At 44.6% G+C, this 16,542-nt stretch overlaps 1 protein-coding gene across 1 annotated transcript in view; it reads right to left on the minus strand.

Moving 5' to 3' along the window:
* The window catches only part of PPP2R2D (protein phosphatase 2 regulatory subunit Bdelta), a 44,517-nt gene extending 29,736 nt beyond the window's left edge, over nucleotides 1-14,781 (minus strand). Inside the window, exons 1-2 of the mRNA XM_073354023.1 lie at nucleotides 14,616-14,781; nucleotides 14,112-14,204 (exon numbers count right to left, since the gene is read on the minus strand). Coding sequence (XP_073210124.1) covers nucleotides 14,112-14,204; nucleotides 14,616-14,622 — 100 coding nt within the window. The 5' untranslated portion in view covers nucleotides 14,623-14,781. The remainder of the gene's footprint in view (nucleotides 1-14,111; nucleotides 14,205-14,615) is intronic.
* Between the last annotated feature and the right edge of the window lie 1,761 nt (nucleotides 14,782-16,542).

Consider the following 16,542-nt stretch of genomic DNA (forward strand, 5'->3'; position numbering starts at 1 on the left):
TCTGGCCCGCTGGAGCAGGCTGCGGCCGCACTGCCCAGCCTGCTGGAGCAGCTCCAGCCAGGTCAGAGACATCCTCCCCTGGACCTCCGCAGATAAGGTGGGAAGGGATGGGATGGGGACAGTGTTGGGGTCCCGGGCTAGGGGTGGGATCATGTGGGGGGTGGTCACAGGTGTTACTCCCCTGATCCCCGGCTTCTCCTTCCCAAAAAATTTCCCCACCAGTTGCTTTCCCATCCCATCAGGGTAAGCAGCTGCCACGCCAGGACACTTCGTCTAGTTAGGTTTACCTCCGTGCCGGCAGACGCTCGAGGTAAACAAACCATCTTGGCCCGCCAGTGGCTTATCCTGATGGCCCAGGAGCCAAAGTTTGCTGACCCCTGAATTACAGGGTCTGCTTATGAATGCGTCATAAAAATTTTCCATTTTCACTTATCCATCTTGGGGGGGTCGGTTTATAAACAAACCGACTTATGATCGAGTATATATGGTATGTCCCCTGAAATTTGTCTCCTTTCAACATAAAGAATTCCAATCTTTTTAATCACTTATGAGTTCACCTATACTTATAAATATTTTTATTATCAGCCTCTGAACCTCCCCTCTAATTCTGTAACATCAGTTTTGAAATGGAGTGACCAGAACAAAACACATTATTCCGGATAAAGGCATACCATTGCCATACAATGGCACTACAGTATTTTCAGTATTAATTTCCATTCATTCCTTATACACTATCAAATTGCCTTTTTTTTTTTTTAAAGCAAAAAAAATAATTAAAAAAACCCCTCTGCTAAACAGTCAAGCACAGGCCTTCACTGAGTTGTCCAAAAGGATGCCTAGATCTTTTTCCTGAGTTTACTGCTAGTTTAGAACCCAATAAAGTGTATTAGTAGTTCAAAGTACTCTCTGCTGTGCACATGACGCTACATTTTATCAATCCTGAATTTCATCTGCCATTGTGTTGCCCCTTCAATTAACTTGATTAAGGGCCCTCTGAGGTTCCTTAAAGTCTTCTCCAGCCTTGACTAGATAATTGTGTCATCTGCAAGTTTGCAATCTCACTGATCATCTCCTTTTCTAGATAATTTTAATAAATTAAACATTAGTCTTACCATATAATGTTATGGCACCCTGTTGAAACCTTTCCATAATAAAAAGTGTCCATTCCCCCCAACTCTATTTCCTATCTCAGTCAGTTTCTGATCCATGACAATACTTTGCCTCTCTCATAACCTGAAACTATTTTTTAAAGTTCTAAGACACATTTCCTAAAATAAATTTTCTGCAATACATATAGAATATTCTGAATACTGGATGGTATGGCGTAAAAGTTTTTAATGGCACTGAACAGAATGATCTAATTCAAAAATAGTTTTGACAATCCTGAGCTCCTTGAAGCTGACACAAACAGATACAAATATTATCACCCCATCATACAGATACAGATATATGAAATAGGTGTGTACATCACATATACAATGAGAAATTGAAAAAATGTGAAAAAGCAGAATGAATGAGCAAGTGATTTAAGAAAGTAGTGGAGGCAATCCAAATTTGATGCATACAAATCTATAGATTTAGGATATTTTCAAGAATTTATTTCAAATTTAAATGTCCAGCCTTTAAGTTACAGACTATTATCGCTGTACAAATAAGCACACTGCTACCATAATATCTGAACGCTATACAACAAGCAAGACCATTTTTAATAGTGGAAACTGGTAAACTGCCTCTGAAAAGAAACTGAAATTAATCCTTCTCTTAAGCTATTACTGATAACCTATAAATCAAAGGAAAAAAACATTTTTAGGAAAATGCCTAACATCTATTCTATCCTTCAGTTCTACCTACCAAAGTACTCATTGACTCATTCTCTCAAAAAACAACAAAAAGCAGAAATTGGGAGACAATCATTGTGTGTGTTTTTCACAGAGACTGATTTTGTTTAATGCCTATGAGTGGCTGATGTCACTTGCTTAAAATAGATCTATTATTTACTATTTGCATTACAGCAACACAGATTGGGTTCCCATTATGTCAGGCACTGTACAAATAAGATACAGTCCCTGTCCCAAACACTAACATTGTAATAAGCAAAACAAAGGGTGCAGGGAAACAGAGGTACAAAGCGGTGAAGTAAATTAGGCAAGCTCACACAGCAGGTTGGTGGCAGAGCCAGCATTAGAACCCACTTCTCTGCTGACTCCCAGTCCAGTGCTCTGTCCACTGAACTATGCAGTCTGGATTTCATACAGAACCCCAAAAAAACATGCTGGGTGTATTAAAGACATGTTTGATACGGAGAGTAGATATCTAGACATGGTGTAATAGGATAAGGTAACAAAAGAAGTGGAGTTAGTGACAAAGTTCAAAGGTGGCAGAGGTAAACAAGGTCAAACGGATATTTGAATCATCTTGCAACTACAGTAGCCATTTGGGTTGGCTGCTAGAGACTGAAAGTATGGGCTTTTCCTGTGGAGCAATCATTTATTTTGTCACTACTGGAAAACTAATGAGGCCATGTGGGAGGTGCAGCCACTAGAATGACTTTTGGGTGGGGGGTGGGGCACTGGGATAAACATAATAAATTGCTGACAGTACATACAGGAAAGTAAGTTTTGGAGAAGGAAGTCAAATGGGGTACAGAAGAGTACACAAGATTACTCTTCTGTTCTGATGTTGCCAAGGAGCTGAGGGAACTACACAGAGCACAGTAGAGCCACCACTGCAACTTCCAGTTTGGAAAAGGTCACTTAACTTCTGCTTCTCTAGCCTGTCATTCTAACAATGTTTTAGAACATCCATCCTCTCCCCCTTGCAAGCCACTTTTTTAAAAAAAGCAACCAGAATTGTAGGGGTTTTGTTTTTTAAAGTCACCACACTAAACTTGATGTATTTTTAATTACATTTAATTGGTCACATAAGAATACTTTTCTTCTACTAGTTGCAGGACCACCAATTTTCTCTACTACTGGAATATATCAGGCAATCCTTGTCAAGAAGGAAGTAACCAGTACCGAAATTTCCAGAAAAGTGAGGAAAGAACAAGTAGCATCAACATCATAATATCATCGCCCAGTCCTTCCCGAAGAGAAAAAATAGATTCCTGGGCCTATTATACCATGAAGCACTACTCTTAGGAGTGGCAAACCCAGAGAGAGCTATGAGATTAATTATGTATTACTTGGAAACATTTCTGAGGGCTTGTCCAACTTGCTGCCCTGCATGTTTCCCTGAGGGTGACTGAGACTCACTCTGCCCAGGAAGCGGTCATAGGCCTCAGCAGGTACACTTGTAAATTAGGCAAGAGAGCAGGTCTTTTGGATTTATATGGTTCTATAATGCACTGTTATTAATCAGGCAATGATTTGTTGCTTTCTTAGGGCAGGCCCTCACTATCTGCCGAATCGGGTGATGTCTAGACGCAATAAATCAATCCCCAATCGCACTCCCCGTCAACACCGGAACTCCAGCTTGCGAGAGGCGGAAGTCGACGGAGGAGCAGCAGCGGTCAACTCGCCGCCGTCCTCACGGCCAGGTAAGTTGACCTAAGATACGCTGACTTAGACCTGGGCTTACTGTGACAGAATGGATCTGAAGGAATACCTTCTTCCTGGAAGTAGTTCTGTTGATATAACTTAACTGCTCTCTGAAAATCTACTGTGCAGCTTTGCTCCTTTTAACATGATGGTCTATGGAGGAAGGAAACTAAGAAGTCATGGGACACATGACAGCTTCAAAGTTGTCAGCCATTCCTAGGGCCACTTTATCATCCTGGAATTTACGACACTCAATCTCTATAGATGGGACCCATCCTTTTTGATCTGACGTTAGGGCATTTAAAATGACCACCTTTTTGTAAGGCAGTAAATGGAAGTCTTGCTCAAAACACTTCTGTTAATGTGTGCAGAAGAGTGTTGAAATTCAGTGTAGGTACTCTCAATATTGAGATGCCCTAATTCGTCACAACAACAAGGATTTTCACAATGTGGGTGGTCTCCTAACTACATGTATAACTTAAGATACCGTAGAGGGAGAATAGTTTCTCCATAGTTAAGGTCACAAACAACTTCCATTATTAAAGTCATATTTTTGCCTGTTTGCTTTGGTCTGCATAATTGTTTTGGCCTGAAGACTGCCGTATTTACTGTAAAGGCATAGGAGAACGTTTCTGTAAAGTATGCAAAAAAAGCAAAATCGTTTGGAATGACAAGTCATTTAAAATGTATTCTGATTTGAATTTGATTGTCTAATATTTGTCTTCTTGTATCTCAAAACCCACCTGCTACTGTCCCTTCAAGTTTGCATACAGTTAGATCTTTTTGAAAACTTTTGTGCTAGCAGTATGTAGAGAAAAAAGTTTTAGTTAAGCAAAATTAATGAGTTTTGGATTGTTTTGGGATCCAATCCTGTCCAACTTCATTAGGATTTTAACACGTTAAAATACACCTGCTTTCCTAGATTTGTTAGTTACAAGAAAAAAAGAGAGGGGGAAAGGGCTGAGGACGTGAACACCAACACAGGAAGGGGGAAACAGCAGTTGCTGGAGTTCAGCCATGAGAAGGGAAATACCTTCACAGTCACCCTCTCCATAGTGAGCCACTAACCCACAGAACAGCAATCCCCAAACTTTTCATGGTCATACCTCCCTGTCGGGAGCGGGGCCACAGCTCCCAAGGGTGGGCTGGCGGGCAGCGGAAAAGGGGATGAGGCTGGGCCACAGCTAGGGGCGTCAGGGGACAGGAGTGGAGCCGCAGCCAGAGGCCGAGGCTGAGCTGGGAGGGGCGTTGCTATCGGGGTTTGAAGCAGAGCTGTGACCAGGCTGCGGTGCGGGCCCTGGCTGGGGGCAAGGCCACAGCTGGGGCCTGATGGTGCTCCATCCCTGTCCCCCTGTGGGGGATGACCTGAGCCTCATGGTGCTCCATCCCTGTCTCCTTGTGGGGGCTGGCCCATGCCCCTCCCCAAACGTTCCTCTGTGACACCCTGGGAGGTGTGTGCCTCACAGTTTCGGGACCACTGCCACAGAAGCAAAGACACACAAGGGACAGAAACACACAAGGGGGTAAGAAGCAGGAGAAGGTAAATACACAGGAGGCAAGCCAAGATTTTCAAAAGGAACTCGGTTATGGTATTCTCTGGACATGTTTTCTAACCCCTAGAACTATGTCAATAATCTAGATTTACTAAAAGAGCATTTAATTCATTTAAATTATTCGGAAGTTATTTCAACTGTACTACTGGCAAAGTTGTTTGAATTAACACACAATTATTACAAAATCCAGCTGGCACAGAGGTTAACACAAGCAGCTTGTTGACACAAGAAGGTTCTTCTAATTACACAAATATATTTATACTAATGTAATGTCCCCATGTGGACACAATTATTCCAGTAGAAAAGTGGCTTTTTTTCCCACTTTAACTTAAACCCTTCCCAAGCAGCATAAGCTACACTGAAGGCAATTTTATTCTGGAGTGAGAATGTCCACTTGGTAATTACACTGTACTGGTATAAATGGTCAGATTTTATGATATAAACAAGTCCCCGTGACCTGTGGTCTTTACAAGACCTACCTCTCTGCCAGTCTCTTTTTCAAGGTAATAACCAAGTATTTTTGCTTTACAGGAGCTCAGTTGGGAGACAGAGGGCAGTAGCTTTCAGTGTTCACACATTATAGAACTGCTGAAATGGACCCAGTTGCTGAGTTGTCATCTGTTTTAAGTTTACTGAGACTCAGAGGCCAACCAATGGCCCCATCCTTGGGTCCTTAAGCACATCTTTGGGGTGCAGATCCTCTGTCTAGTGCCCCCTTCCCCTATGAGAGTTGGAACCCACCAGCTGCCTAGCCCTATTCTCAGATTCCCTGTTGCTTAAACTCACCCCCCCTCCCTCCCCCGGAGCTCTATCAAAAGGTGAGAATGTCTTCTGGCTGCCAGTGTAACTCTCTCCTGAAGCAGTGCAGAAGTTGTTGCATATAACACACACAGACACTTTACTTAGGTTTTGTCTACACTGGACTTTCATCAGTAAAACTTTTGTCGTTCTGGGGGGGGTGTGAAAAAAAATCCCCCCCCAAACAACAGAAGTTTTACCGACAAAAAACGCGGGTGTAAACAGCGCTTTGTCGACTGGAGAGCTCTCCTGCCGACAAAGCTACTGCTGCTCGTTGGGGATGGAAGTTTTTTGTCGGCGGGAGAGCTCTCTCCTGCTGACATACAGCAGCAACACTGCGTGCATTTTAGTGGCATGGCTGTGATGCCAAAAGGTATGTAATGTAGACATAACCTCAGAAGTCACCACTGCTCTTTTACTTAACAGATAAAACAATTACAGAAATTACAGATCATTTAGAAAAACAATGAAAATCCTAAGTGCAAAGCCTCTTGTGAGCTCACTTTCCCTGGAAGTTACACAAGCAGAGTCCCCAGATTCATCAACCCACTACATGCTGGGTTGCTTCTTCCTTACCATAAGCTGGAAAAAAATTTTGGTCCAACACGGAGGCAAAATGACTACAGAAGACAAAGGGCTGCAAATTTAAAATCGAGTTTGTAACTTGGTAAAGACACATACAGAATGTTCATAATCTCAGAGACTACAAAAATTGTATAGAGTCCTTCAATTGTTAGAATATGACAACCTGATTTTAAGGTCTCCTATCTTAGCAGTGAGAAGAACATGCTCCACATGTCCACTATTGAGGTGGGGCTCTTCCTTTTCCAATGGCTCAAAATCCTGTTTCTAGCCTTATTAGGTTACAAGATACTCAAATTTTAAAAGTATCGGGGGTAGCCGTGTTAGTCTGTATCCACAAAAACAACAAGGAATCTGGTGGCACCTTAAAGACTAACAGTTTTATTTGGGCATAAGCTTGCTTGGGTAAAACACCACTTCTTCAGATGTATGTGGTGTTTTACCCACGAAAGCTTATGCCCAAATTAAACTGTTAGTCTTTAAGGTGCCACCAGATTCCTTGTTGTTTTTTTCAGATTTTAAAAAGACAAGTTATAGGATTTAATGTTAACTGCCTTGCTCCTCAGGACAGTGTATTTTGGGGACATTACACATTTTGGGACAGAAAGGGAATGAAACTTCTCCGGCCAGCTTTTTTTAAAAAAGAAGTGGTTACTGTTTGGAATGTTCACAATAGACCTGGTGGAAATGGATTAGTGAGCAGAGAGTGAAGGAGCACATAAATGCAGTTATTATAGGACTATCACCACAATATGTGGACATACACATTCAAGAGATTTTAAGTCTGACAAAACAGTATCAATGTGACATTGCTTCTAAGAATGAGTCTGTACCTAAAGCACAGCCGCAGCTTCATACATGTGGAACTCCATCAATTTCAATGGGTGAGCACCTACTGTGACGAGCTGGGGCTTCTGTCTGAACCAGTTCTGAACTGTGGATGATGATATGAAATTGCATCATGAAATTTCAGTGGCACAGAAAGCCTATATGTATGTGGATCCATCGTGAGTTAGCAGGTTGTGTCAGTTGTCTCTGCCCCGCCAGAGACAACTGAGTGATGGGCACTGAAGGATGGTGTATTCAAAAAGTATGACACCTTAGGACAATGTGTTTGCTCTAGCTGGGCACTTCCTCCTCTTGTCTATGGGCAAGTGAGGAGGGGCAACAACAGCTTTGGAATGTAATGGTAAGTTACCTGGAGCAGAACAAAAGAAGCCAGCGGCCCCAATACATGAATTCACAAGGGGAACAGAGGGAAGCAGAGCCATTTTGATCAGATTAAGATGAGAGAGACTGCTCAAGGGAGAGGTTTGGTAAAGCAGCAGAGGACTGCACCTGCCTGTCCTGACAGAACACAGATGACCCCGAGTACTCCCAAGGGAAGGGTGAGCTACTGAGGAACACTACATTTAGGATGTTTATTTTGTACTCTCCTGTGCTTGACATGATTCAAGGTAAGAAAGCATAAAAATGTAATGCTATACAGAGTGTGTATGTGTGGGTATATGCTTCACAACTAGTGCATGCCACAGAGTTAAATTGTAAACCAAAAACTTCACACTTTCGGGTGGAATTCTGGGAGTGGAATGTGTTTAAGTAGCGGGGAGTCTGCAGGGTCAGTGCTGCGCCCAGAGGGGCTAGGTGGCTAGACACTGGGTTCCAAAATTCAGGGGGCATGAGGGAAAAGAGAGAGTACATGCCACACAGAAAGTCTTCACCCTGAAAGTTTGCCCAGGGACCCCAAGATTAGGGCAGTGGCTGGACTCCACTCAGCCTGCAGGAGCTTTAAACACTCCAGGGATCCAGCAGACAGGGGGTTGGATTCCCCTCAGGGCTATCCAAATAGGTAGCCAAAATGGGACACTTGCTAGAACGTGCGACACAAACATGCAGACATCTGCAGGACTGGGGCCTAAACTCATCCTTTTATTTCAAAGACAGATCAAGATACACCGAAGTCCAAATAAAGCTAAAAATACGATAGAAATTCAAGCTACATAAATTCTTAAAAGTAGCACTTGTTTTGTGAAGTAGTCACACTGTTAGAAAGCACTTCAGATATAAATAGCAAAATATATATAGTTAATACTTGATTACAGAAGACAGCATCTTTAACACACAATGCTTTAAAGAGAAACACATTTTGACATTGTTGTTAACCTTGGAAAGCCTAAAAAACCCTCAAGATGACAGTCTGATAAGGGTCTTAGGTTCCTTCCAATGTTTAGGCAGTTCCCTGACTTGTTACTCCTGAAATTAAAACAGGAAAAAAGTCTGTAGTGATGGCCAGATAGATTTTAAAGTTATCCATAGTACTCCACCAACCAGATTTGAGAGTGACTAATGTTTGGTCTACACTACAGAGTTAGGTCAACATAAATTGCCTTATGTCGACCTAATTATGTCAGTGTCTACACTACAATGGTGCTTCCGCTGAAGTAAGTGGCCCACTATAGCAACATAGTAACTCCACCAGGAGGCATAGTGCTTATGTCGTGTAGTTAGAGCGATGCAGTTTCTGTGTACACAGTGCATTACTTACATTAGTTGTTGGCTCCCACTGTGAACCCTCGCCCGTATGCATACCAGTGCTGACAGCTGGGTGTGGGCTCACAGCCTTCCCCCGCCTGGCACTGACATCCCAGAGCCTTGCTGTCGCCTCCTGGGGAGGGACTGAGTGGGAAGGAGAGCCTGGCCAGGGTTAGACTTTCCTTTTCCGCCAAATCCCTCACCAGGAGGTGGCAGGAGGACAACCCTCCAAGCAGGGCCCACAGTGGGAGCCCCAGAGCTGACCAAGTCGCCAGAGCTCAATTTCACAGCACAGAGCACACCAGCAGTGAAATTGACAGTCTTGTCAGTTTCACGGCTATTATTTCTTCTCATTTTGTCTCCAGCTCAGGCTGTAAGGGGATAGCCAGAGCCCAAATGTGAACTAATAGCAGCCATGAAACTGACAAGAATGTTAATTTAATTGCTGGTAGGCTCCCTGCTGTGAAATTGAGCCCCCTCCTGGCTCACAACTGTGAGGCCAGCATCTGCCTGACAGCTGTGTACAGGGGAGGCAACTCTGAGCCCCCTGCCAACCCTCCAGGGCTGCCAGGCTCCAGCTGTCAGTGTCCCACAATGCCCCACTTCAGTAGGTGGAAGAGCACCACCCACAGAAGGAGCAAGTGTGGACATGAACCGCCGCTTTAATTATTGTGGTGGTTGTATGCCAACTTAAAGTCACTTAATTTTGTAGTGTAGACAAGCTCTAAGGAATATGGTTATACCTTTTGACCTCAAGGATCCAAGCATATCAGTATGCTGATATACACAACGTGATAAGACACTTCCAAGAGTACTGGACAAATTTATTTGAAGGGAAATTACTGTGATTAGACCACTTTTGTTGCTTTGTGGTTTGTTTTAAAGAATTAATTTAGTAGTAAGTCTGCTGAAAAACAGCTATCTTCTATTGATCAGATAGGACAAATTAGAGAAAGTAGTAAGATCAATCACAGATCTAATTGGTGCTCACAAAGCATCAAAACTGAAGCCTACATTTAGAAAGTTACTTTAAACAAAGTTAGGCAATCCCAGAGCTATCCTTGCCCGTGAAATCTGTGAAATCTGGGGTTATCAACACGGAGGCTTTAGGCAAAATATTTCCCTGAAATAAGGAAACTACAATTGAGATTTAAGCAATCCACCTTTTAAGAAGTCTATCTTTGTTACACTTAGTAACTGAAACACTTGTTTGATATTATCAAATTTCTTTCCTCAATATCATTCTTTAGCAGTTCTCAGACTCTCCTACTTTGAAAACTACATCCTTCTATATCCAATAAATCTAACATCTATCATCATTTTATGTCACCAGTTTGGAGCCATCACGGATATCCCGAAAGAGTGCACTTCCATTTGTTTAAAGATATACATATAAAAAAACAATTCTGTATCAATCTCAGCAAAAATGATTAACTATAAATTTATAAAAGCTGTTTCAGCACAGGGATAGCATCAGAAAGAAAGCAAACTTCTGTTTTCTATAGTAATCAAAGAGGTGAAAAGAAGTTTTGAAAATGTATATTTCAGGTAGAACTTACCTGTATCAGCACACAATCTCACACTACTCAGAACAGTATTTTAATTAAAACAGCATCATACCAGAAACAGATGCTGAACATGATCTTGTACATTAAAGAAATACCTCTAACTTTAAAACTGAAAGCACACTTAACTAAACATGAGGTACTTAATAAATTTATAGAAAAAACTCTCCATTTGTGTATTTTATGGATTGGACAGCACTTTGTGTGTTGTCATTTGCAGATTTCTTTGTAGAGTCAGTTCCCCCACTTACATCTCTTTTTCCACAGAGCAAAAGATAAAGACAATTAAAAAAAATTTATTTATAAGACCACAAAAAGTGACAGGAGATTTGCAGTTAGTATAGTCTATACCAGTGGTTCGCAAACTGTGGAGCATGCCCTCCTGGGGGTTGGGGCAGGGCGCAGAGGAACTTTCGGAGAGGGTGCGGCAGGGCCCAGGCCAGCCCCCAAGGGGGGCAGGAAGGGAGCACCCCTCAACTCCGCTCACAGACCTGGCACCTGCTCTCAGCTCCCAGGGAGGTGTGACAAAAAGTTTGGGGACCACTGGTCTATACTATCATGACTACATTGTAAGCTGATAGTGCCCCATCAAGTTAGTTTATATGGACAGCTTGATAAAAAAGACTGAGATTAGATGACAGTTCAGTAATCAAGGCCCAACCCCAACACCTAGGGTCAAATACTGCAATGCTCACTACTGGTGCAGACTCTCAGACTTCAGTGAATGCTACAAGAACAAACTGATGCACACTAGCAGAGCCCAATGAAGGACTGGGAGACCAGTTATTTTTTTATGTGATTATAAATATTCCTGTTTAAAGACAAACAGTGAGAGAAAGAACCCTAACAAATGCCAAAGGCTAACAGTATTTCAAGTGTAGCAAATTATAAATAAGGTCTCAATCCTGTAAAACACATGCGCTTTCATATCAATGGGACTACTTACAGGTGTAAAGTTAAGCATAAGGTAAAGCATTAAGCAGTATTATGAGCAAATGAGACTACAAGATTTTGATTTATAATAGGGGAAAAAACAAAGCTAAAAAATAAAAAATTATTTTTAAAATGTACTTTGATATAGAGCTAATGAAACGCCCCTCATCTGAAGTCCATGCTTTTCATATAAAAATTATTTAAGACACTCTTCAAAAACACTTAGGAATAATGACAGGTTTCAGAGTAACAGCCGTGTTAGTCTGTATTCGCAAAAAGAAAAGGAGTACTTGTGGCACCTTAGAGACTAACCAATTTATTTGAGCATAAGCTGAAGTGAGCTGTAGCTCACGAAAGCTTATGCTCAAATAAATTGGTTAGTCTCTAAGGTGCCACAAGTACTCCTTTTCTTTTTACTTAGAAATAAAAGATCCAGCTAATGCCTTTAGTTTACTCAAATTTTATGAACAAATGGATTACACTTGAAATCTCAGACAAAAGACTGAAGAGGAATGCTAAGAGCCACACCACCACACTGGTAAACTTTTAAAAATATTGGGCTCAGTGCACACTTGAAGGAATGAGATTAAGTCGAGCACGGACCTCACTCCCCATGCCAACAAAGAGGCCCACTGCACACAAGGGGGATTCACTCATCTTATAGGGTAGGAAACACCACCATCATCCTCTGGGGGATCCACAACAGAAGGGCAATTTTAGTATGCTCATGTGTTAAATAGGAGATCTGTTGGTGGAGGTTGCTTAGAAATAAGCTGAATCAGCACATTACCTAGTAACCCTGGCTGTCCCCCTTCTGATGGAAGTACTGTCTACTTTCAATTTGCACTGGCCAGCAGTTATGTGAGCCTTGCAATACTAGAGGCCATTTTTGGGTGGACTTTCTGCCACCTTGAGCCAAGATCGCTGCCAGATTAAATGTAGTTTATGATGCTAAAGTGAATGAGGCCACAACAGGTGCTTCTGTTTCACTTAGGCAGAACTCCTGTTGATTTAATAGGTACTTAAAATCAGGCCCATAGTTGGAAAGTACATTGTTAAGAGTTTTATAAATTATAGCTATACAGTTTTTCCTATCACTGACTATGCCAAGGGATGGAGCTTAAGTCTTTCTAACTTGCCAATACATCCTGTAATGATGTGCATTGGCTCTTTGATAATATACATTTCTCGCACATTGAATTCTGATGTTACAAAATCACTGCATGAGGTAGTAAAACTTACTGGCTATTTAGAAAGGAGAGAGCTTCTGATTATATACAAATATCCTGGTAATCAACAGTGACTGAAAGGTAATTTTATCATAGTAAATATTTTGCCCAAACTGGATTGTTTCTTAAAATATAAGCAGCGGTGGCTCTTTAAGCTTTTTCACTGACAAGTGGTTTAAAGAAACAAAGACAGTGTTTCAGGAATTCCTGAAAACCTATTAATATAATTAATTTGCATAAATTCACAACTTTGCAGGGTGTTACAAGTATAGAAATAAACAGCTGATACATACACCCATCTCTAGTCTGAATATTATCTGCTCCAATAAATTGAGTGTCTTCCCATGCCAGGTATTTGGACAAAATGGTGTTGCCCAAAACAAAACTAAAACATACTCATAATATTTTTGCAGTGGAAAATAATATGGATAAAATTAACTACGCTCTGGAAAAATACATTCAAAAGTAATTCCAGAACAATCCACATAAGTAGCTAAAGTATGTGTGTTTTATTTATTTATTTTTTTAAGTTCATGTAGTAGAAACTCAAATACATGAGGCAGATGTATGCAGCCATATGACATCCTCTTTACAAGCATGAAACTCAAACTGGGACAATCTGAATATGGGAGATCTTTTAAAAACAGAGACTGTAACTCATTGAAACTCATATAGCAACACTATACACGTCAATCTTGATTATTTAGAAGGGATGGACTTGTTAAAGCAAAATATATTTATCATTTTACTATTCTTATTCCAAAATACTCTACAAGTCTAACATATTTCAATTGTGCTTAAAAAGGTACTTATTTCCTACCCAAATGTCCTTATTTATAGCTTTCAAATGTCAGCAGGTATGAATAAATCCTTCATTGCCACAGGGAAATTCTAAACACTGCTTTTGACATGTATCCCTAATGAAGGAGCCTTCCTCTCCGCATAAGGCATAAACTTGACATGTCTGACTACCTTTCTTTTTAAAAAAAATTTACCACTGTCAATCTCCCATCTCCCTAGTGATTATAAATGAAGAAGAGGAGGAAGCCACCTTCTCTGTTATGCTATCTTGTGAGAGCAAGCCGTTCTGAAAAACACAGGCACTAGCTTAGTCATCGCACCACCCCCCTACACACACCCCATCCTCCGGGATTCACACTGGGGCAGGAGAATTGCAGCACCAGCACCGACTCCCCGCACGAGTCGTTAGGCGCGACGCGTTGGACAAAAATAGGTGTTGGTGTCTGGGTCTAAGGCGGAGGCCGGGGTGGATTAAACGGAGCGCGGGACTGGGAGACACTGACACCCCCGACTGGGGACCCCTCTGACACGGTGATTCCTGCTCGACCGCGGGCCGCAGCGCCAGGTCCCCCGTCTTACCTTCCGCCACGTCCTCGTCGATAGCCCCCTTCACCTGGGAGAAGCACCACTGGAAGTCGTTACCACCTCCTCCTCCGCCACCTCCTGCCACCCCTGCGGAGACAGAGCGCGGTGAGGGCGAGCGGCGCGGGCAACCCCAACTCGGCCCCGGGCACCTAACCCCCAGGAGGCCGAGCTGACCCCTAACCCGGCCCCAGCTCCCCCTACCCAGCCCTGGCCAGGCTCCTCAGTACCCAGCCCGGCTCAACCCCCACCCAGCACCGGCTCGGCCCTGCCCCTCTACCCGAGGCCCACACGCGGTCCGGCTCGACCCCGAACCCGGCCAGCCCTCTGGCCCCGCCGAGCCAGCTCGGTCTCCCATGCCCGGATCCGCGCTGCCCGCCCAGGCCTGACTCGCTGCCCGCCCCTGCTCGGAAGGCAGAGCGCCCTCCACCCGGCCCCTACCCTAGGCCAGGCCCAGGCCTCCCCAGCTGACGGCCGCGGCGCGGCGTGCGTCTCTCTCACCTGCCATGTCGCGCAGTGTGTGTGGGGCGGGGGGCTGCGGGGCCCACGACGGGGAGGCGCCGGCCGGGACCGGGTCAGAGCCGCCGCCGCCGCACACAGCTGCAGCCGCTGGAGGTTTTGGGGTTTCAAAATGGCGCCCATTGCCGGTCGGCCTGATCCGGTGACGTCATCCGTCTGCCTCCCTCCGGGCGGGGGAGCGGGGAGCGCCAGGCGGCGAAGGAAGCGGGCGGAGCCGGGCCCGAGCAGTGATGATGCGGGGGGGTACATGGGGGAGGAGGCTCTGACGGGGGCGTGGTGGGACCTAGACGACATAGGCTGGCCTGGGGCTGGTTGAGGTGGGTGCACCCAGGGACACTGCTTGAGGAGGGGCAGTTTATCCAGCTTGGGCTGTAGTAGTCGGCCAAATAGAAACCCGGTTAGCTGGGACTGGGGGATCCTGAAACGGGAGGGGGACAGGCTGGTGGCCTCTAGTCGGCTGGAGTGGGTGGCAGCTAGGCTATCATCCACTGCTTAATTTGTGCTTGTTCTGAGCCCCGACAGGCCTGACCCCGGGCACCTCTGGTCTTACTGTGTCAGTTACGAAAGTAAAGATGCTGCTTGAGCCCCAGTACCTCTTTCATTACCAATTAAGCACTGCTAATGCCAGGCCGGGGGAAAACACTTCCTTCAGGCTGAGACCAAAGAGGCAGAGAGGTGGTACAAGGCAGAGGTGACACGTAGGGGAGCATGTGGGGTTCAGTGTCCCCCTAGATTGGCCTGCCAGGGCAGAGGGATTCTGTCCTTCCGCTGTGCCTGCCCCCCAGCAAGCGTGGCCCCTGTCCCTGGCAGCCAGGTCCGAGCAGGGACTGGAAGGGGTGGGACCAGCAGCTTCTCACGCCAGCCACTCTAGGTCACTGCAGTGTAGCAGCTGCCTGAGAGCCTGGCTGGGCTACTCCCTGCCTGGGCCCGGCTGCTGGGGAGAGAGGCATGCTTCTGGCTTGCTCGGCTCCTGTCCCCAGCAGCCGGGCCTGGGTGGGGAGTGGCCCGCTGCCGCCCCAGCCAGGCTCTCTCAGGCAGCTGCTGCACAGATCAGCGACCTGGAGTGGCCAGCTTGAGCCGCATGAGAAACGCAGGGAGAGCGGCCTGGTGGGGGTGGGGGAACACACAGCAGGAGATGGACAGAGCCCACTCTGGTGGTAACTCTGGTTGGGTGAATGGCAGGGGTGGGATTGCTGGACAGAGGAGACACATGGTCTTCCCCTTTAGGATGTGGGTCTGCCACCCTCTCCCCCCACCCATCCCCGCCAGTATGGGGAGACACGAGTCATCTATGGTACAAGGCAGTGAGAGAGGAGCTGGTGGGGTGAAAGGGTGTCACTATTGTTGTGTATAAACACAACACCAGCTAACCTTGTTTCTATTTCAGTTTGGCTGGTCGGTGCAGCTCATGTTGGATAAACTGAAATTAAGGCCAAATTCAGAGGTGATGGAGACACCAAGTTGGTATCAGGTGAGAGGCAAAAGGATTGGAACTGGGAAGGTTAGGCAGACATCATTTCCACACATCTGGGCATTCAGAGCCAGCATTGACAAGACTGAGCCCTGGTGGTTGTACAGCTGAGAGCAGTTGCTCAGCATCATCCTGTGAGATCAATCAGGACAGAGAGAGTAGATCTCTGGTGTTTCCATTCCCCATGCCAGTTTATGCAGTCATTTCAGCAACACCATAATCAACAGTATCAAAGGCCACAAAAAGGTGTAACACTATCAGGAAGATATCTGGCTTCTGAGTGTATTTTTAAACAGAGTTCCATTTAGTATGTGGGACATATTTTTGCTTTTAAATCCCCCATTAATGGTAGGCATCCCTTTTTTGTTCCTCTTTCTTTAGTCCTCTGTTCGGAATCCTGCACTCTCTCTGAGCTAATACCATTGACGTATTTCTTTA

This window comes from Lepidochelys kempii, chromosome 7 (assembly GCF_965140265.1).
Source record: "Lepidochelys kempii isolate rLepKem1 chromosome 7, rLepKem1.hap2, whole genome shotgun sequence".
Classification (NCBI taxonomy): Eukaryota; Metazoa; Chordata; order Testudines; family Cheloniidae; genus Lepidochelys; species Lepidochelys kempii.